General features: G+C 37.7%; 1 protein-coding gene across 1 annotated transcript; it reads left to right on the forward strand.

Annotated features, from left to right (window-relative positions):
• Nucleotides 1-1649: 1649 nt before the first annotated feature.
• LOC107079787 (cilia- and flagella-associated protein 95) lies at nt 1650-14985 on the forward strand. Its single transcript, XM_015366415.2, has 6 exons — nt 1650-2445; nt 2759-2870; nt 5559-5680; nt 6149-6217; nt 9502-9562; nt 14676-14985. The coding sequence occupies exons 1-6, from the start codon at nt 2411-2413 to the stop codon at nt 14859-14861; spliced, it is 585 nt and encodes a 194-aa protein (XP_015221901.2). The 5' UTR covers nt 1650-2410; the 3' UTR covers nt 14862-14985.
• Nucleotides 14986-23433: the final 8448 nt, after the last annotated feature.

The raw sequence follows: 23433 nt of genomic DNA on the forward strand, positions 1-23433 counted from the left end.
TTCAGATTTCAAATGATTTTTTTAAGTACTGTATTCAACGTGTCTAAATTGCTGTAACAGTTGAAAACATTTGTAAAAGATTAAAGTTCTAAAGCGATACTCTGTATTTATTTTGCATCTAAATTGCTGAAGATTAACATACTTTATTATTTATTATTTTATATCAATATTTTCTATGCATGCTGCAGTGACAACACCACCAAAAACATAGAATTAACAACATAATTTCATTTGTAATGTCCCATTTCTCTTACAGTCATTATACAGTTAGAAAAAGACATATACAAGTTTTGTTTTGTTTTTTTTTTAAATGAAGTCTTTTATATCTTTTTAAAAAAACACATTATCTTAATTTTCTGTACAGGCACTGTCAGGTGTGGCTTGGTGCCACCACAATTTTTAAATTCACAAGCTTAGAGACCAATTTCTACCAATCCCAAGTTAATGCAATTTTAATAATAATCATAATAATAATAATAATCATAATAATAATAATAATAATAATAATAATAATAATAATAATAATAATAATAATAGCTTTCACTTATAATGCACTTTTCTGGACACTCCACTTTACAGGTAATGGGGACTCCCCTCCAACACCATCAATGTGCAGCCCCACCTGGATGATGTGACGGCAGCCATAGTGTGCCAGAACGCTCACCACACATCAGCTATTAGTGGGGAGGAGAGCAGAGTAATGAAGGGATTATGAGGAGGCCATGATTTTACCCTAATCCAACCCAAAAAAGGTGTCAAATATTTGTCTGTACATCCAAACAGGTTGTAAACTCATGCTGTATCACAACATGGAAACAGTGAGGAAGAGATGGAGCGGTCATTTCAGAATCATGCTCTGCTAAGTGGCTCACACAGTATAGTTTGTAGTACTCTACTGATCACGCTGTACTTTGCTGTAGCCTCAGCTTTGTGATCTCTAGCCTTGTAGAAACTCTGAAGCAGAGCCCAAAAAACAATGCAGCCCACAGTCAATTGAAAGCTCCTTTAAAATCTCAAGAACTCATTTAATTGTGGCCCTCATGGATCATATCTCAGTCTCCCCTGCTATGACATTTAGGTGTGTCTTAACATTTAACTTGGTACAGTCCTTGAGGGCACAGTGGGTCCAGCAAGGTTCATAGGCTTTATTATATCTCCAGCATCAAAATAACTAGGAAGGAGGTTAACCTGGTAAGGCTAAATCAAAACTTATTAATTAGGTAGTAAAAATCTAATTTAGAATGAAAACCTGTGAATTGTATGACTCTTCAGAACTACAGTATACTTCCAAGGTATTCATTCATACATGCTAACAGGATGATACTGTATGTGCATTTTTTTATTAATGTTTCCTTCCTGCTCTGTTAAATGCATACGTTATCTGATTCTAGGAACCGTTATCTGAATATTCCCGGATCATGATCCAACTCTGCTACTCCCTCACCCTTGTGTGCTAGTCTGAGCTACATTCTTAACTTCCTTGGTGCTCCTACTAGCAGTTTACGTATGGTGACCGTGTACGAAAGAATCTAATAAGTGACAGATTAATACCTACCCCGGTCGTTATTAGATATACTGTATATAGTTAGTTACAACGTTTATAATTCAAGTGAAGTCAAACAATTATACATTATCTTAATCAATCCACATGTTCAATATCACATTTTTCAAAAATAAAGATTGAACCAAAAAACCCAATCAAAATGTCCCATCAATCACAGCATCAATTAGTTAACATGTAAACACCACAGCGATAGATACAGGTACTGTTGTGGGAAAACGTAAGAGCGCCAGTACGTTTGGAGATAGATGCCCTCTGAAGCACAGCTGGGTGAGCGTCACAATAGTTTTCTTTCAAATATTGTTATCCCTTGAGTTCGCAAAGTGTTTGTGTCATCATATTTTGTCGAAGGTGCACATAACTAGTAGCACGTACTTTGTAAACTTTGAATAGTCATGAACAATAACACCTGCAACATGAAACCTTTAGCTTGGGGTGTTTCGTCTTGGTAACCTCTCTAGCGTCATTAGCAACCTCGTCTAATCTTTTATACACCTGTAAATTCGCACACACACAAAAGTATTTCAATAAAATTGGTAAATTCTAAGACAGAAAGCTAGTCAGATCGAGCACTACTTTCCGAGCTGACTAAATTGTCGCTTGACACGCCGGTTTTATGTACAGTACTGTAACTGCGTCCTGCCCACGAACAGCGCACGTCTGGTGGAGTTTAATGCGGTAAGCGGTGAGGTCACAACGGTGTATCGAAGAGGAAAAGAAAACTTCAGGAAAGTGAGCACAAACGTTGATCTTCGCTGCCGACAGGACAAATAAAACGTACATCTCCACCGGCCAAAAAGGAAAAAAGTTGACAAAGTCGAAGGTTCTCTTATATTCTGATCAACCCAAATGTATTACAGCAGACCTACGCTTGTCTCCAACTGGTAAGAATGAATTCAGTAGGCGCAGCTCTATAGGTACAGTAATTGCAGTATATTGAGTGTTGGTGCGTTTTTAAGTTAGTAAACGCTAATAGCATGCTGTTGTAACATATTTGTGTAGTGTACAGACGATACTACTAATAAAACATTTAAACCCACTGTACACCAGTGAAACTTGTTAGATTATATCGGTGTAATATTGAAATTACCATTGTTTTAGCTTTACATATATTAGATATTGATTGAGGCCGATAAATATTTGCTTTTAATTTAATTTAAACATAGTTTATTATTCGGCTTTATTATTTCTTAAAAGGCACCAGAATCGAGAGGCTGAACCTAAAGACTATGACTTGACAGTCTGCTCTGAAGGAAAAAAAAATTTACTTCGATCTACTTACAAAAATCTCGGACGTTGTGGCAACACTGTAAGTACTATACTTCCAGCCAAATGTTAATTTTACTGTTAAATGTTCAGTACATTTGTTCTCCCTTTTACTTGATACGGATTGAGTAAGAACATGAGAAATGTCACAAACGAGAAGAGGCCATTCGGCGCATCCAGGCGATTCTTGAAAGACGGCGGCCAGGGTGTAGGCTTCACCATCGTGGCCTGGTAGCTTGTTACAGACACCCACAACCCTTTGGGTAAAGAAGTGGCACTAATTGAAATCAGTGCACTTCCACCTCGTTTCCACCTGTGTTCACTTGTTCTGCTGTTTGTTACAAAGAAATCCACTAGGTTGACATTTTTCAGCTCTGTTCAAGCCTAAAATGGTCCTGTTCTTTCAAGTGTAGGACATTCCCGTTAGTCTGGAATGCCTCTGGGTGCTCTTCTCTGCTCTGATCCTAGAGCAGCAATATCCTGATTGTACTGTGGCGACCAAAACTGTTACACAGTACAATTGACATGTGCTATCCGTGATGTAGGCTACTGCACTCCAATATACTGTATAAGATATCCAACAAGACAAGAAACGTCATTGTTTCTTCCTCTTCGGAAGCACCCTTTTCATTTTCAGGAATGCACATCACTGAAGCCATCTCTGCTTTTAGAATTCAACACTGTATAAAATCACATAGAAATATTTCAGAATGTATTTAATGAGGAGACCTAACAATCAGTAATCATACCCTAAAATAAAAAGTGCTGCATAGAACAAGGCAAAAATGCCTTTAAAATTTAAGACATTGGAACTGAGAACACAGTCAGCTGCTTTGAAATGCTAACTACAGTATATACACGTTAGGCTATTGTACTTTTGTCCTTAGATATATTGTACTTTTGTGCATTTTTATCTTCCTACTGCTTTGTATCTGTCTCTTCTCAATTGGCACCTGCTGGCCTTGTCAACTACAGTCATATCAGATTTTCTTCTGAGCTATCTGTGGACCTTGAACCAAACTGAGAAAGTGGCCCTACACTTCAGCTGCGAGTCAGAGAAGAGAAATACACACCTTGGGACCTATAAGATGCTCACGTCTCTGTTTCTGTGTGCTCAGAGGTGCTCTCAAAGAGCCCGGATCTTGTATCAGAAACAAGAATATTCATGGCAGAGCCACCGCTCATTGAAAACAAGTCAGCCATGACTACAGCCTCAAACAGTGCTGGAAAAAGGCCTGTAGACATAGTGGCAGCAGGATGTCTTCATTATGTTTTCTCCATAGAAAGACACAACCTTTACATGACAGCATCTTCAACCCTGAGCTCCTGTTGTCATTATAAATTACAGAGTTAGTTACTTGGTTAGTTAAGTAATGTGTTTGATTAAATGTACTCCAGAGCTTGACAGCTGAAGGGTATTGTCATTGTTGTTCCAGATTATCTCTAAATTATTTATTACAAAATTAGTCACAGTTAAATGTTCCTAGCAATTGGTGATGTAGAGGTTCCATATTAATAATTAGGAATTCCTTACACTTATATACTGTAGCACTTTTCTGGACACTCCACTCAAAGCTCTTTACAGGTAATGGGGGCTCTCCACCTCCACCAATGTGCAGCCCCACCTGGGTGATGTGACGGCAGCCATAGTGCGCCAGAACGCTCACCACACATCAGCTATTAGTGGGGAGGAGAGCAGAGGGATGAAGCCAGTTCATACAGTAGATGGGGATTCTTAGGTGGCCATGATTGGTAAAGGCCAATGGGTATTTTGGCCAAGGTGCCGGGGTAACATCCCTACTCTTTTCATGAAATGCTCAGGGATTAGATTTATTAGACATGCTGGATTGGGTGTCTTCAGGACTAGTGCCGGAGAATCCCTGCTAGAAGGCTGACTCGTGAGCAAAACCAACCAGTACAAGTTTGTTGTCATAGCTACTCAGGGTACATAGCAAGAATTCTATTCCCAAATCACACTCTTTTTCACTGTGCTTGCTCTTTCCGTGATGTCTAATTCACTTGTTTTCATTACTGGGATTTTACACACTGGAATGATGGTACTAGTAGCCTCATATGTATAAATGTGTGTGTTTGACGTTACACTTGAAATAAGTTCATTATAGTCGGCTACAGTCATGTTTTGGATGCGAGGTTCTTTTATGTTTACTTCTCTCTTTTTTTTAAGATGCTCTGTGTATCCTCATTATTTTGACTGATGTTGGGTGAATATAAAGTCTATTCTGGACCTTGTTAGTTTTAGTTAATCTAGTCATCTGTTAAAAATATGATTCTCATAAATACTGTTTACTGAGCTGTGGGTTTCTAGGTACAATTCTAAATTTGATTTTTGTCTGTTTCTGCAGTGAAACTTTTTCCAACTGTTGAAAAATAAAGAACATGTCTGTGCACTTTTTCAAGGGATCGAGCTTTTTGTAGCACATCACATGTGCTAATTAGAAAAGAAGATTTTTAACTCAATACACTGAATCTTTCTGAAGTTTTGGTATGCCGAAGAAGTATTGGAGGAGTAAATGGTTCATTTATCTTAATAATTGTAGAAAAGTAATATTCCAAACATTGGGTATTCTGAACAAGTAATAATAAAGTATGCAAATATAATTATTGTGAATTGCATATACTGTATAATCACAAGTGTCTGGAATATATATAATTTTATATACTTGTCTGATAGTGAATAAACTTTACTAATGTGTGCCATCAATCATTTCAGGACTGGATCACCACAACGGAAGGACAGCTGTCTCAATGCCATTTAAAGAAGGATTATGAGATAAGAGAGACTCCCAAACCACTTGTAAAGGCAGACAATTTTAATTCTGCATGCTTCGACAGGTAATACATACATTATCAGTGTTCTTGTTAGTGTCTTCATATTTGAATCTAGTACATTTACACAAGCTAGCCCTTGACTGTAATAAAGTAAAATACCAGGTGTGGTGTTAGGATTGAAAGTAAAACACATGAAAAGCTTGTTCTCTCAATACATGTTAACAAAAGCAAAATGAATCTAGGCTGTATCTGCAATGCAATAGAGCATATCATTTGTATATCATGGATTTAAATTGATCTTCAAAGATAGATGTGATAATGTTATTTAATTTAAAAAACACCTCTAATTTACATTAGACTCTATAAATGGATTTATTTCCGTTGAGAACAGTGTTCTTTTAAATTTCAGCAGAATCTATAGTTCAAGACACTGCAGGTATGTCTGCAAGTACACAACCAGCTTTCAATAACTGACATGAGTATGAACATTATATGCTTATATTGTTACTAACTACGAGTATGTCTTTCCAGGGAGACACGGAGACCTAAAACAGGTTTCAGTGAAGTTTTGCCACGTCACCAGGCTGGTCACAATAAGATGTAAGCACAGAGTATTCATACTTTCCTGAGAGACCTCAGGTCTCTCCTCATTCTTATAGATCAAGAATTTCGTACGTTAACAGCAGGAAAGCACAAACAATGCAGTCAGAGCTTGCTGCAGGAAAACTGATGAGCTCATGTTGTGTATTGATGCAGTTAACAACATTTCTGTTCCCTGTCAAAAAGAGGCTTGAGTGACTCATAGGTTTTGTGTTAAGGTATACTACCCTTGTCAGTTTTTCAGTACACTGCATAACTGGTTCCAGTCAAGCACCTTTCCCTCTAAATGGAAAACAGTAATTAGTTACATTTTTATGCAGATTTGCATTGTTTTTAAATTAGTATTTTCTCTTACAATTCTCTCAGTATTGCAGTAAAAGATGCCTGAGGAAGCATTGCTGTTTAGTACCATTTGGTGGAGCTGTGTAATTATTTAGTATTGTAAAGGTCCCTTGTTGAGCTGAAAGACTATCTCTAGGCTTAAATTGCAGGAAATTAGTTTCTGAATGTGGCGCATTATATTTTAGCTACAGTATATCATCAATTGATACAGAAACAGCATATTGCAAACAGTGAGAAATTTGAACAGTGGGTATAAAAGTAACCATAATCACAAAAATGTGAATGATCTTCAAATAATCTTTTGAGTGTAAGGTTGAAGAAATGTATTTTATATTTCCATTTCTATGTGGGTTCATAAAATAAAGACCCTCAAAGCAAACATTAAAATTTGAAGTGATGGTGAAGCACCCTACATTTTCGTGTGTGCACCCTGATACAGTACATGCAGATCCTGTTGAGCTGAATAATTGTGCTTAAAATCTGCAAGCCCAGATGTCAGAGTGAAAAATGCAGGAAATGTATATTGTACAGATTTGGCCCATCTACTGTGAGACGATTGTCAGACTAGATCATCAACAGGCCCAGCCTTTCAATGTCCTCTGTTAGAGCGTAACTTGAGGTCTGCAGTCCAGGCAGATCCAGTGTGAGTCATTGGCTCTCTTGACTCTCTAGAGCTATGGCAGGTGTCATGTGGGTTTAAGCCGACTGTGCCTCACAAGAGTGATCCCTATGGCTCAGTCAGTGACGCCGAACTTGTGGTTGTTGTACTGTAGGTGAGGGCTGCTTCGCTCCTCCATTCGTTACTCACTCTCATGAAAACGGGCAGATGCCTATGACAAATGCTGCCTCATTTTCAGTCCACTCATGTTGGTGCAGACCTGAGGGTGGTGAGCTCATGTGATTACAGTTGGCTTTTTTTCAGATTGTGGAAGTGGTAAAAGCAAATCATTGCCAATTGTTATTTTTCTTCGAAAAAACTGGCAGTGCAGAGGAGCTGTCAATCAGCTAGCTTAATTCAAAGGGATCACGAAGGATTCTGCAAGAGCTGTCTGGATGTAGAGCTAGGAAAGGACACAAATAAAGTTATAGCACTGCAGGTCCTTTTCATTGCTACTTTTAGCAGTTTGTTTTATACAGGATCTTTAAAAAGGAAACTAACCAGGTTGCATAATGGATTGAACCACTGTGTGGAAAAAATGAGGACTTCCTAGGGTTGCTTAGTTAAAACCGTTTCCTGGCTAATGTGCCAAAGCAGTAAAAACTGTCTAGGCTCAGTTTAATCCAAAGAGTCAACACTGGAAGGTGGTACTTGCCAGTAACATAGGGTTTTTACTGCTAGTCTTTGAAAAGTGTCTGAAGGATACTCTGGCTAAAAGGTGGGTTATTACAGTACGTGTTCTAAAAGTTATTGTATCAAATGCAGTGCATTTATTCCGTGAGAAATTAAAGCCAAAACAAGAAAAAAGATATAATTAATTTCATTTCAGCATAAGGTGGAGAGAGCTATTAAAAATTGACGAAGAATGATTTTGTACGGCACCTACACCTGTGGTCCCAAAATGTTGTGCTTGTGAGTAAGTAAGAAGTCCTAGAAAAACAGGGGAAAGGCTTGAGGTAGTACAGTTTCTAACATTTCCTCCTCTGTGTTTTAAGGAGAATCATTTTTATTATGACTGAGACAACTTTTAAAGAAGAACTGCAACGCTGTTTGTACATTTCAGGGTTATAAAGAATCGGCAGTGATAAGTGCATTTTAAACCACGATGAAACTACCACGTACGCATTAATCTATACAACCTCCAATTTACATCACACAAGATGCGAATTTTCAATGTGTTTGTTGTGCCAAATTGCAGCCATTGGCTGCAATTAAGAACGAGGCATCAAAACTCTGTGATGCAAAAGCGGCCCAATTAGACTAAACGAACTTTGCTACTCTACTGATAGTGAATATTTTTATGAAACTGACATGTTTTTGAGATACTTTTAAGATTTACAAAAAAGAGCAACCTGCCAGACAACTAAAATATGCTCATAATAATTAAAGTTGTTAGGAGTCCATGTTTCTCATTTGCTTACAGTGACTAGTGAGCAGGAAGGGCTGGTTTAAGTCACAATTCATGCTAACTCTCACTCTCTCCTATGGTGAGACCAGCGGTTTGCAACAATATGGTAATCATACAGTTCCTTCACAATTTTCACAATTTCGCACTTGATTTGAAACTTGTAAAATGTTCCAGTACCATCAATTAATTTATTTTGTTACACAGATTTAATAAACCCATCTGAGAAAGCGGGACTGCAGTTTCCCTTTAAATAAAATCACTTTTTTTTAACTAATTTTTGATCTATAAAAATTCTGATTATAATGTGATATTTATTTTAATATGATTATAATGCCCATATATATTGGATGAATCACATTGTAAATAATGACATTTAAGAGTACACAAGTCCTGTTGCTCTGAATGACATATAATCAAAATAGTTAATATACAAGGCTGACAAAAATGGGGTAGAAAATGATGGAGAAGAATTTGAGTACAAATGAATAGATTGTTTATTGGAACTGAAGTTTTGCAATGAATCATCTTTCTTCCCAAACTATAAAAGCCTGGTCACAAAAAACAATGATGCATTTTTAAAAGTACAGCTGCTAATAATTGTTTTTTAACACATTGGATACCTGTAAAATTCAAAATGTTAAATTCTAGTAATATGCAATAGTATGGTGACATTTAGTGTAAGTATTATTGTATGGCATGTTTGTGTCTCCAAATATTTACCCATTTACAATTGACGTGTTTTATTTATAACATCTCTTTCAAGAAAATGTGTTTCTGGTCTTTGTTGGCCACAATAAAACAAGCATCAGTTATCTAAAAGTTGAGAAGGCTTCAGATTTCCATGTACAAAACTAACATGAGAAATGTATCTTTCAGAGATATGGACACTACGTATGCACTGGACTACCTCCCTCCATACAGCTACAGCACACAGTCTGTAAGTAAGGAATTAACAATCCCTGTTCAGCTCATATCAACAATATACTTTATTAACATACCACTGCACATTCTGAATACTAACACCCCACTGATGTTTATTTGTATCTGAAAGAATGTGAGTTGAAGATGACAAGCTTTAATTCGAACGTTTCTTAACTGACCAAAATTCAGTCTAACTTGAAACATATTGTTTTAACTTGAAGGGTTTGTCTTTGGCCAGTGAATGTGGAATTAATTACTGGCCAAATAATTCATAAATGAAATATGAATGTGAAAGCCAGATTTTAATGATATCAGTGTGAGTTGTGAGCTTTACACTTAAAATGCATCGTGAAAACCAAATGTTTTAGCCTACTACTTTAAAAACAATGTGAAGCACAGTTTTTATGTAATCATATATTTGTTAAATTAGGTTTTTTTTATTTTGGTAGGCAGAATAAATGAAAGGCTATTTGAAATAACTTTGAACATATGAGGTAGTGTATTATTATTTTTTGTTTAATGGTTTGTTTCCATTTTTTTCTCTTAACTATTACCATATGTTTAATATGATTTATAAGTCTGTCCACTGAAATAGCTGGAAGTACACAACTGGAGGAGAAATAACTTATTTTTGAGCCTTGAGGAGAACATAAGTTTCATTTTAGACTTTTTTCATTATGAACAGGAAATAAAAAATATGGAAAAACTGAATTTTATATTAAAAGATAATACATAAATTAAGACCATAGGAAAGCTTCCAAATGAGAGCTGGCCTTTTGGAAAGGGATCCAAAAATCTCATCTGTTTCTAAAAGAATCTTTGACAACATGGCTGAGCAGCTTGTTCCATACTCCCACAACCCTTTGTGTAAACACCTGTCTGTTCTCATTTTTAAATGCGCTTCCCTGTAGTTTTCAGTTGAGTCTTGAGTCCCTGTTGATTCTGAAGACACTTGTAAGGCTACCTTTGTCAACAACTTTGAGGCTTTTGAAGACTTGAATCGTTCCCCTATAGTCTTCTCTTCTCAAGGATATAAAGGTTTACTCCTTTTAGCCTGTTAGTGATGGATATTTCCTCAAGGGAACATACCTGCTCTCTGTTCTCTGATGCTTCCAGAGCAGCCGCATTTTGTGTGCTGTTTGGTTTTGAGAAAACAGTGAGAGAGAAGATGAACAGGTGGAGAGGAGCTCGTGGTCTTCCAAGCAGGGACCACTGTCTAAGAGCCAGCATCTCAGAAGAGATCTGACAGAGCAGACCTGAGCACAGTAAGGGGTATGCTGGTGGTGGTGGTGTATTCTCACAGTGGTGCTGAGAAGTGCAGAATTCTGTCATTCTCACAGACTACAGAGGCTCTCCTCTCTTGTGTAAAAACAAAAATAAACCAGTTGAGGGATGATGCAATTTGGACCACGGATAAACAATGTGTGATAAACGAGTGGTACAACATTTGAGTGAGAACATGCTTCATGAAATGAACAAAATTCTCAGGTGCTGTAAGTAATTCAAAAAAAAATAATTTGATCTTCATGTTTGTTTTGTATTACCAAGCAGGGCATGGGAATGAGATTGCATTATCATTAGAATAGTAACATTATTACTCCGATGTTCTTGGAAAGAGGGGGTCCGTAACCTGCATAATACCTTTGAAAACATGAAAAAAAAAGTTATATCATTAAAAAAACTGTATTTGTTTCAATACAGGACTTGTGGAATACAGGAATTTTGATCAATTGGAATGAAATATAGCAATTTACTGTAGATTTACTGTAGGTTACAGTAGTGTTTGAACTGGGGATCATTTCCTGTCTTGGGACCAGTTGTGCCAGAAGACAGCATGAACACAGCTGGGGATTCTAGGTCTTGATAGAGCATGGAACACCTGGCTGATGAAATATGTACCTGATACATAACCCCCCCAAAAAACAGTACTAGTTCTGTTGGAATGAGAACCAGAAAACACAGGGGTACACAGGGGATCAGGTATGGAAAACACTGCTTACTTTTGTTTAGTATGAAGAACTGTAGGACAAACCTAGCAGTGAAATAAGTTAGCCTTCTATAGGGTGAGGAGCATGATGATTTGAGTTATGATAAAGAAAAATCCTAGCTGAGGTGTGATTTAGTTACGAATAACACGTTAGTGATTTCAGAGGAGTCCTTAATAATATCAATCATGGTTCATTCATTGCTCACATGGTACAATCTTATTGTTGAGCTGTACCCTTGTTTTCAGATATTTATAGGACCCATGATAGCTAGGCAGCATACACCATATATAAAGTATGCACAAAACAAAAAATACAGTACCGTACTTGTACCTTAATAAAACATGAAACATTGTTAAAAAATGAATGCAATGCAGTAATGCCTTTGAACATGCAGAAAGACATTAAAAAGGACTTTGCTACAGATGTTAAAAAAGGACTTTGACAAAATAATGTTATACTAAAAACTGTTAAAAAGTGAAAGCTGAAAAGTGAAAGCTCTCCAATTATAAATAAGGTAAAATGTGAAATGCTGAATGTAGAGGATACTGCTTCAGTGTTACAGGTATTAAAACTGTATGTTTGTGAACATGTGCATGCTTCTGTTCCAGTAAAAACAGGGCTTTCTTTGAACTCTCACATCACCATATGAGGTGTGCTTGGAATGTCAATTGCCCAGGGCCATTATCAACAACACACTCTGTGAATGCTTAGTGTTGCACTCAAGCTCATCTGTTATTTTGCACATTTGGCATTCAGTCACATGTACTGTGATACAACTGTGTGATACGAATGCATCATGTTAAGTTAAATTAAGACCTTTTCAGAAACAGCTGTTTAAAATGAAGTAGATGGAAATAGGATACTTGGGGACCTCCAACGTGGTTTTAGAAAAAATGTGGACACACTCACAGCATTTGATATGGTATATTTTGATGTTCACAAGGCATCAGATAAAGATTCATTCTCAAATAGCTGGCAATAGTCATTATAGGTAAAGTGTGTGTTTGGATTCTGAAACAGCTGAATATAAAGTGCAACAAAAAAGTTTGTAGATCCCACAGGTTAGTCTATATTCTGAGATAATTTAGCTGCATAAAATGCAATTACATATTTTATGTATGTCTTATAAAAGATGAAAATAACCTGATTAAATGTATAACACAGAGAGATAACTCTTCAGAAGCATTAACTTCAGCTACGGTAGGCATTTCCCATCACTTTTTATCAGTCTCACATAAGCTTTTAGGAATTTTAGCCCATTCATTAATTTTTCTCCTTATTGAGCTGTGCCAAGTCAGTGACCTTTGAGGGTTTCCCTGTTTGAACAGCTCGCTTCAGGCCCTAAAAGAGCATTTCAGTGGTGTTTAGGTCTGGTCTATGACTTGGCCGGTCCAGAATTTAAATTTCATCTGTGTCATGGGAGCCAGTTCTGACTCCCGTGTAGTGCTTAGTTAAAGACCCTGTGCAGGACGGTATAATCCGCAACGGTCTAGAGAAGGACATTAGGGGAAGATACAGCAGGGTCAGGATGGGTTGACAGAGAGGGGGAAGGCGACCAAGTCCAGAAGGGTCTAAAAAGGGGTTATCAGGGCGCAGTCCGTTGTCCATAGGCCGGGAGATCCATCTGGGACGAAGACGGTTAAAATCCCTGGGAAGGGGAACTGAAACTGGGAACACAAAGAACTAAAACCTTAATGGGACCAGGCGCTCCAAGCCCCGGACCCAGATGTTCAGGACTCCAGGGTGAAGCCTATGCCATCGGGTCACTCCTGAGCCCAGTAGATAGGCAGGCCTTCAGACGTCCGTCTTCCAGTGCTGAGCCAGGAACTGTGGAGACGCTAGACATTTAACCAACATCCAAACAAGATACGCCAGGAAATAATAAAACCTAATCATAACAGAAAAGGGCAGGAGCGAATTATAATTAATTATAATTAAAGAGTGGGAAACACTTGGCAGAAGTCATTTGCAGGAAATTGAAAAATAACTACAAAGTGCTATGCAGGTAGTGGAAACATAAACTGTATATAAAATAGACAACATTGAGCCTGAATAAGCTTCTTATGAAAAACACTTTTATAAGTAAAGGTATGTTTTTTTTTCAGTTGTCTCAATGGATTGTTATTTTACACAGTCTAAGCTTGAGATTCTCATTATTTTCAATAATCTCCTTACATTTCTACCAAAAGTTTATATTGCTGTTTATAAACTTTTTTTATATCACACAATTTTTAATTTTTCATTTGTTTTGCTAGAAAATCAATCTAAATAATGTGTAAAGTAAGCCACACACTTCCGTTTCAGAATAGTAAAGCATCTGCAGTTGAAAAGCTGTTAGTATCTAGGGGGCTCACCTAGTTTTCTGTTGTAATTGAAGGTCCTGAGCAGCTACAGTATGTTAATGCAAATTCATTGATGTGAATTTGTGAGGGGAGTCTTGCAGGATATTTTTAAGTACATTTACTTTGTACATAGTGAATTCTAAAAGATTTTATCAAGAGCTTAAAAGGAATAATTTATGACAACTTCATTCTGTGATGCTGTGATTAAGCACTGAAACTATTATTTTGTTTTTGTTTTCATATCTCCAAATTATTGGTACGTTCTGTTTAAGGCCTTTAAAAAGTCTGTTACGTGTGAGGTTTTCATAGATATAATCATTGGGTATTTGCTTTGTTTCTCTGAGATTGAATGTGACCAGCATTAAATATATTTTGGCACTTTCAGCATTACAGACAATGTTCGACTCTTATTTCTGTTGGCAACTATTAGGCTGCATCCCTGAGCAGCAGTTTATGATTGAACATAGCAGGTCCACTCGTGTTCATGTTCTCTCCTTCAGTGACTTTCAGCGAGATGGTGGAAACTATGTAAACATGCATTTAAAACCAGGAAGAGGAGGCACTTCTTTAGCCAAAGGATTGTGGGAGTATGGAACAAGCTGCTGACCATATATTGTTGAGGCATTTTTCCTGAAACATCTGGATGGGATCTTTGGATCACATTAGCTATTCCCTAACAGGCTACATGGTCTGAGTGGCCTCCTCTCTTTTCTAACCTTTCTTATGTTCTTAGAAATGGGACTCTTCTTTAACGTGCGACAGACACATTTCTACATGCCTGTTTTTGTCTCTCCCAAAGTGTGTAGGAGACCAGGCTGAGTGCTCTGCTGCCTACAGGAGGTGCCAGTCCCAGTTCACTGACACAGCAGACTATCGCCGACAGGGCCGCAACACCTGGCAGGACGAAAGTGGGGTTTATGGCAACAGCCACATCAGGAGAAGGGTCTTTCCTCGGAGCCATCCCATAACTCCCCATATCTTATAACCTCCTCCAGTTCAGATTGCAGATTTAACCAAAATTATGGTTTCAGTGCTAGTTGAAGTTCTTTTAATTTTTGGAAAATTTTAACACTGAGATGAGAGCAGCTATAAAGCATCTGTTGAAAATATCTGGTGTTTTTTTTAGTTTAATAAATGAAAATGAGCCTCCTGTTTGGAGTCAGGAAGCAGTCTCTAAAGTGGAGTATAGCTCAGTTTGAAATGAGGAATGATGAAGGAGGTGAGAGCAGCTCAGACGAAACCTCTTATCTGGTTTTCTGTGCTTTTCCCATCAATCACATTCTTCTCCCCTCTACACTAAAAGATTAGATTACAGTATATGTGAATGGTTTGGGTGGGTAGCTGCTTCAGCATGTGTAGGCTGCAAAGGAACAAGTAATAGGTTATTCCATGCTGCAAAAAAGAAAAAAACAACCTGAAGAAGGCTCCTTGGCCGAAACATTGTGTTTTCTTTCTTCTTTTTTTCAGCATGGAATAACCTATTACTTGTTCCTTTGCAGTATATATGAATGACACCTTTCAGATTTGTATGCTTAGAACTTTTCAGACTTTTCTGTTGCCTTCTGCCATGTGCTTTGGAGCAGTGAAATGTGATCATTACACAGTCAGTGACTTCCAAAATGATTAACTCGTTTCCACAGATGTCCCCATGTCCCCTGTCTTAACTATGTAGGAACCAGGGATCTGAGTCCAATAAAACCTGACATGCAAGAGGCTGTATTTTATTGAATTCTTACATATAAAAGATTCAATGAAATCTGCCCTTTTCTCTGTTATTACTTGAGTCTAGCAGTCTCCCCCAGACTTCTCCCTAAAACTAACCACCGTGAAAGGGCTTTTGTACAGTATATCTCACTAGCACTGAGAATGCAATTCATCCCTTCTTCAATCATGTAATGTTTTGACTGACACCCAGTGAGCCTATTTTCAATAGAGGTGTTTTGCTGGCGTCTAGTGGCAGGCCCATTGTTACTGCAGTTTACTCAGTGCACTGAAGCCCTGCCTGCCACATTCCCATTTGGTTGTTTTTTTTTGCTACCTTTCTTAACCATTGCCTAAAGATTACAATACAAGGTTTTTCCACTCAGTTTATCTCTCCGGATTTATAGAATGCTTTTTTTAGCATTTATAAAAGCAGCAGGCAAAGTTCTATTCTGGCAGAGTTTTCCTGTAATCTTAAACACTATGCTTCATGCTGTCAGCCACAATGTGAAAAATGCCTTTTTTTTATTACACTAAGAAACACTGCACTTTTTAGCCAAAAGTAAATAGTTTCAACTACTACAGTAAATATTTACAACGTCTTATTTTGTTAGAGTTGGTAAGCTTATGGTCAAAACCATTTTTATGGAATGATTTTACATTCATATGACTCAGTTTATAAGTTGATATAATAGTGTTATTTAGAAGTGCATGTCAAGAAACTCAGAGCTCTGCATAACACCAAATGGGGTAGCAAAACAGAAACACGAAGAAAGCATGGGGAACAAATATTAAATTGACTTATTGAAATCCAAAAATGAGATTTAAGTTTTACATTAAAGGCTTTAGTAAAAAGCTAGGTCTTCAAGCATGTTCTGATAGTCCCTGGCTCTCAGATGAATTTGGCCAGACATGGTGCTGCACACATGAAGGTTGTATTGCCCATTTGGTGAAGTCTGGTCAAGTAAGATGGACAGACTTTGCAGATTTAAGGTGATGAGTTGCACTGTACACATTCAGTATGAATTTTAAATATGGTAGAGCTAGGCCATTCAAGAGATCCCCAGAGTCTACTTTAAATATTACAGGGAGTTTTACAGAGGACTGAGACCACATACTAATGCAGACTTTTAGTCAGCAGACGGGACACTGAACTCTGACTTGTTCTGCCAGATTAGAAAGTCTGTTCAAGTTCCTTAGTTCCTCAGTAGGCAAGGTGTGTTACAGTTGTCTTACCGTGATTAAATAAAGGTATGTAACAATATTTCAGCGTCTGATGGGCAGAACAAAGGTCTATATGCTGGTGGAAGGCATCCTTTTGTTCTAAAAGGGATCTGTACTCCAATGAGCGTACGGGACCAAATGTAACACTAAAGTTTCCAAACCATCAAAGGTTTGACGTCATCATCATCAACAATGGGCAGCACAATGGCCTATTGGTCAGCATTGCTGACTTGTTCTGAATCTGGGGTGCTAATCTGCACAATGTTTGTATGTTCACCTCACGTTTGTGTGAGTTTCCTCCCGCAGTCCAAAACATAGTGTGTTTGTGTCTGTGTCTGCATATTTGCTTGCTGGATTAGACTCCAGCTTCCCTGTGACCCTGAAATGGAAGAAGCAGTTAGAAGATGGATGAATCATCAACAACATAAACACTGAAGGCTTTATCTTTGGGAAGCTGAAGCTGAAATTGGGAGCCTTTGGGCATACCCTTAGTCTTGTCAGAATTTAAGGTCAGGATAAAAGTTCTGTTTCATTCATGTTTTAACATCATTTGTCACACATTTGTCACAGATTTAATTTCTTGCTGCTCTGTAGGAGATCAAGATCAGACCAGAGATAAGATCAGATTTATATGTTAGTGTTAAGCAGAGAAATATGCAAAGACATTATTAAGTCTGTGATGACAAAAGTTGGTGATCTCCCTGCAATCATCTCTAAATGGCTTTTAATTTCTCCCAAGGACATTTTTAAAACTTGATAGATAGATAAGACTTATTCAATTTCCCTTCGGGATCAATAAAGTCATCTATCTAAGTCTGTGATGACAAAAGTTGATCTCCCTGCAATCATCTCTTAATGACTTTTAATCTCTCCCAAGGACAGTTTTAAAACTTGAGTTAGTTTTGTCATTTTAAGTGACAACAAGCCAGTGGCACCTGGTACATCACAGGCATATGCAGAGCTACATTGCTTTACTGCATTATGTGGTAAACAACAGTGGACGCTTTGTGAAAGAGTGAATTGAGTTCTTTTAAATACAGGATGCAAAGGTTTTCATTGGCAAAGGTTTTCATTAACATGTATTTCTGACCACACAGATCAGGAGTCCGAAGGACAAATGCTTTTTCTTGTTCAATGTTTCAGACATTGACTGAAAAACACATTTGGATCCAATTAACCTTTTGCATCAAGTGTTGTTGGGACAGCAGAGACCATCTGCAAGATCAGAGGTATCCTGTGTAGATGTGCATGAATTTCTCTCCTTAATCATAAAAAAAGGAGACTGTGATCTCTGAAGTATTACTAAGCTCATTGCAATGAGCCCTAGTAATTAGCAGCTGGGAACAACTGCTCATTGTTAGAAACATGCTTTATGCTAAAAAAGCAATCCTTACAAACTTCTGACCTTATTATAATAAGGAAAAATAGAAGACATTTTGGTAGGAGTAGGGAACAAGATTTGTGCATAAAATAAACAATGTCGTAGAGAAACAGAAATTAAAAAGAGCTACTGTATCAGTGTCCATGTTCCTGTAAATGACTGTAAATGAAAGTGTTTCATATGCCAGAAAGAAAAAAAAATGTTCTATGCATGAAGGAAAATCTAAAACCCATGTATTAAGAACAATTAAAGACATTTTTTCCACCCTCCATTTTAGCATTCTCATCACCATGGCTGTGGTGCATGCTGTTCAGAATGAGGTCATTTTCCTATGTCTGATTACAGGATGTCTTTAAAATATAAAGGCAGATGGCATCACATTTGAAACTTCCACATGAACCATATAGTGGCCTGTCTGCTTATTTCAGTTATATGTTAATAGCACAAATAGGGTCTTTATGTGAAACTATTCATATACTTAGATATTACCCATATACATTACTTTATAGTGAAAACCACATTACATTCTAAACATATATTTGAGCTTGCAGATTTGATCTGCAGCTATTATTTAATTTATCAAGAATTTGACATCAACAAAAGCAGTGTACCATTTCTACAAAAGCATGTTTTTAAAGTGTTTTACAAAATAAAACCAATGAATTGAAATATCCATAACAGGTTTTAGAGCAGTCACTAAATAACGGAAATAATGAGCATAAGAACATGAGAAAGGTGCCAACAAAAGGACAGTCAGCCCTTTGTTCAGTCATCTCTCTCGGTCATTTCATAAAAGAAGCCAGAGTATTACCTTCATCAACATGGCTGAGGAGCTTGTTCCACAATCCTTTGTGTAAAGAAATGTTTCTTGTTCTCAGTTTTAACTATATTTTCCCTTTGTTTCCATTTGTATCCTCCTCAGGGTTGTGTTTGACTCTGAAATTAGTTTTTGCTACCTCTGCACATATCTACATTAAATGCCATCTTTCCAGATGATTATCCAGTTTTAACTGAAGCCAGTCCAGACCCAGTTAAGACCCTATGCAGACGGTATAATCCGGAAGTAACTGGAGAAGGACAACAGGGAAAACACGATGAGGATCAGGACGGGATAACAGACAGGGGGGTGTAAAGATGGTGATCCGGTGATCTGCACAGGCGAACAAGACTGAAGACTTTTTCCCAGGATATCCGGGGAGCAGTCCAGGGTCCAGGTACCGAGAGAACCATCCAAGTTCAGATGAAGTTAAAATCCGGAACGGGATCCGGAACGGGAACAGGGAGTTAAAAACAGGATAACCAGGCGCTGTTCTGAAGCCTATGCCGTCGGGTCTCTCCTGGACCCGCTGGTAGGTGGGCTTCCTGGCATCCATCATCCAATGCTGAGCCAGGAATAGCGGGAGCACCAGGCTTAAATCATAACAGGCAAAACAGGGGGCAGGTGCACGTAATAAAGTAAAATACAAAAGGGTCGTAGCGCCCTTAAGAGGAGGAATGACGATCATGACACAAGACTCTGATTTTTATCCACATACAGTACCTGTTCTCAATCCAAACATCTGCAGTACCTACTACCTAATACATTTTTTATGGGAAATATTATGCAATTCATCCCTAAAATCTAAATACTATATGCGCTGTGTGTGTCTATTAGTGCTTTTTTTCAAAAACCATCCCGCTTAATTCAGTTGGCTTGTCAGTTACAATTGTAGTTTAACAGACCTATACCTGTGCTCAGTCAATGCTGACTATCTGCTAAGATCCACCTCGACGTTCACCCCTCTCTTTGCCAACACTTTAGATGTTGCTTGACTCTCTAACTGCTAACATTTTCGTGGCCTCTTCGTGTTGTTGCCAAAATGGTGAAGAAAAAGTTTCGGAAGTGCTTAAATAAATTTGGTTGTCCTGATTGCGGAGGGAAGCTCTACTTATTTCACACAGCACTGTTAAAAAAGCAATTATCTCAAAGCACTTCACAATCGATAAAACATATTACACAATAAAATTACAGAAAATGGTTAAAAGCCAAGAAAGTGAAGCAGATGCAAAACATCCGTCCATTTCCAGTTTTCTAGCAGCTTCATCCAGTTCAGGGTCGTGGGTGAGCTGAAACCTATCCCAGCAAACAACCGGCACCCTGGACAGGACACAGGGCGCGTATAGACACACTCACACATATTCATATTCCAGTTTATATATCATATACAGTTAATCTAGATATTCCAAATGTGTTAAGCCTCTGAATGGCCAGCCATCATCAATCATTCTTTTTAAAACCTCTAAATATTTTAGCTGTTTGGTAATGTGTTTTGTGGTCTGTTCCTAAGGTAATTCCTTGTTGTGTTACAGCAGAAGTGTTACAGAACATGATATGATAATTATCCTTTAGCTCCATGAAATCTAGAGAAAGGTTACAAACCAGAAAAAGCCATTGGTTCAAAGATCTCATCCAGGCGTTTTCTGAAAGACACCAGGGTACTGGCTTGAACAACATAACTCCTATTCTTGGTTTTAATGCACTTCCACATACTTTCCACTCATAGTTTCCACATAGTACCCTCTGGTTCATCTTTCACAGTTTATTCTAAAGAAATCAAGTTTACTCTGTCAGTGTCTTTGAGGATTTTGAGTACTTACTGTCTATTAGGTTCCCTGGAAGTTGTCTTTTCTCAGCACTATAAAGGGTCAGTTCCATCAGCTTCTGTCTGTGTAGAACCTTCCCTTAAACCCCAGAATTTATCACGTTTCTCTTCCCTGAACATGGTGATCAAACATAGACCATAGTATTCTAAATAAGGCCTTTATAGTACACTATACAAGTTTAACACACAATCCACTGATTTAGTCTCTACTTTTAACTTGATATATCCCAAGGTTTTGTTTGTCTTTATAATTGCTTCCCCAGTATAGAAGATGTAAATTATGTAGTTCAGGTGGGTAGCTGCGTCAGCATGCGTAGGCTGCAAAGGAACAAGTAATATGTTTATTCCATGCTGAAAAAAAGAAGAAAGAGAACACAACGTTTCAGCCGTGGAGCCTTCTTCAGGTGTGAGAGAGACAGGGCAGTAGGCAAAGGTAAAGTAGCTGGAGAACAAAGGTTGAGAGGGAGGAGGAGTGAGAGGCAGGAGCAGGGGACAGAAAGAGAGGCCAATCAAGAGGTGTGAAGTCAGAATGGGTGCAGAGAGGTGTGAAATGAAACACATAATGTAAATTATGTGTCTGCTTAGTTGTTGTTATTAGTTATCTCTTCTAGCTTGTATCAGGTATTTGCCTAATCTTATCCTTTTGAATTTCATTTGCAGCTTCTACAGTTTTAGTTTGCTAATCCTGTTGATTCAGTATCATCTGCAAACTTGACTAGATGATTATACTGTGCCAGAATCTAAATCATTGCTAATAAATTAAGAAGAGCGGTGGTCCTGGTACAGATCCCTGTGGTACTCCATTAATTACATCATCCCAGTTGTAGATTTCACCCCTTGCCTGCACCCTTGTGTCACGATTATAGTTCCCCCTCCTTAAGGGTGCTCCAGCCCTTTCACTTTAGACTTAATTCTGTGCACCTGATCCCTTTTCCCAGCCCTCCTTAAAAGCCAGGCACAGACGTTCATCCTGGCTCTGCAGCTGGTTTCCGCACCGTGCGAGCCCATTAAGGTTTTAATCTCTGTTCCCATTCCCGTTCCCGTTCACGTTCCTGTTCCTTGTCCGCCGGTTCCGACCCGGTTCATGGTTTTAATTCCTTGTTTGGATGGATCTCCTGGCTATGGACTTACTCTTGTGTTTTTGGATACCTTCTATGGATTACTCTTTTGGATTGTTTGCCTCGGCCACACCTCCCCCGTGCACAAGCGCACTTTGGACACGCCCCCCTGTTTTCAGCCCCGTATTCCTGCATGACGTTTTCCTAGTGTTTCCCCACTTCTTCGGATTGTGTCGTCCGCATAGGGTCCGGAAAGAACTGTTTGTTACACCCTTGTGCATGATAATAATGTATTTATTATTACATTACCAACCACTATGCTCACTACATCAATCATGCAAGAAGTCAAAATCCATGTTACTTAATTCCAATCATATCAGCTGGGCCAATTTGACTCAGTTTAATATATGGGATTAAATCATGTCTGCCTACTACATGGTAATCTTTCAATTTGGGCAGCATTAAAACATAGTAACTGTGGATATATACTATATTCAATCTTATAATGAGCAGAAAATTTAAAGTCAAACACTTTATTAACTGCAATACTACTGGTACCAATTATATGTTGAGTTAATGCACATGGGTAGACAAAGTTAGCTTCATAACTCCACATTGTTTAACATAAAGCTGCAATAGTAATCTATCGCAAACCACTAGAGTTGGACATAGATATTCGCCCACTGCGTTGAAGAGGTCAATGTACAGTATATGCTGGTGGAGGTTTTAGAACTCTTTTACAAACAGTAGTTTATTTGATATTTACATTGCAAACTACATTGCATTGGATTATTTGGATTTAAAGAAGAATAAACTTTCATTTAATGGGGTATTGTTTATTTCTATATATTATTATAGTATATTAGTATATATATAAAAGTATATTATTAAGAGAAAGTTGTTACATTTTAATTTAACTCCACTTATTACATTTATAATTTGCCTGCTGTTAAAAAGTATACATATAATGACTAGTTTTTCTTGTTTTTTATGATGGTTTGAAACATTTTCTAATGATCATCTGAAATGAACAACTACTTTTCTATTGTCCTGTTTTGCAAATGTGTCAGGGCTGTTTTCCATAATCTTATTCAGTTAAATAACGTTTACTAAGTTTATGGAGAACTCCTTGTGTATGTCAACTTGATTTTAAAGCTAGATTATGTCATGTCTTCAATCGAATGTAGCAGTTTTATATTAAGAAGGGAACGCCTGAAAAATATATTGTACACATGAAATCCTCAGATCAACTACTGTAGCTACTATCAAATGGGCTAGGTTAGATTTATATTTGTTTTTCTGTTCTATTATTAAACGCTCTATGTTAGATACTCTATTATCATTTATTTTTGTTTAAATAATTATATTATATTGCTTTTTTATCTTATCTCCAAAAGCACCAGCTCAGTGTTTTGAAGGGACGCTACATTTTTACATATCGGCAGCCCCACAACTTTCCAAAATGCAAGAACCACAATCCAAGAGCTTTTTTCCACTTTGTGGTTGTCTACAAAATGTGAGTCTGGGGAATAGTGGTCTACAGCTGTAAAG

The sequence above is a fragment of the Lepisosteus oculatus genome, chromosome 3 (genome assembly GCF_040954835.1).
Source record: "Lepisosteus oculatus isolate fLepOcu1 chromosome 3, fLepOcu1.hap2, whole genome shotgun sequence".
Taxonomy (NCBI): Eukaryota; Metazoa; Chordata; class Actinopteri; order Semionotiformes; family Lepisosteidae; genus Lepisosteus; species Lepisosteus oculatus.

What these genes read in the sequence shown, in the direction of transcription:
- LOC107079787 (XM_015366415.2), top strand. Translation starts at nt 2,411, where the DNA reads ATGTATTACAGCAGACCTACGCTTGTCTCCAACTG. An exon ending in TCGGACGTTGTGGCAACACT is followed by an intron (nt 2,871 to 5,558) that starts GTAAGTACTATA and finishes CAATCATTTCAG; the next exon opens with GACTGGATCACCACAACGGA. An exon ending in AATTCTGCATGCTTCGACAG is followed by an intron (nt 5,681 to 6,148) that starts GTAATACATACA and finishes ATGTCTTTCCAG; the next exon opens with GGAGACACGGAGACCTAAAA.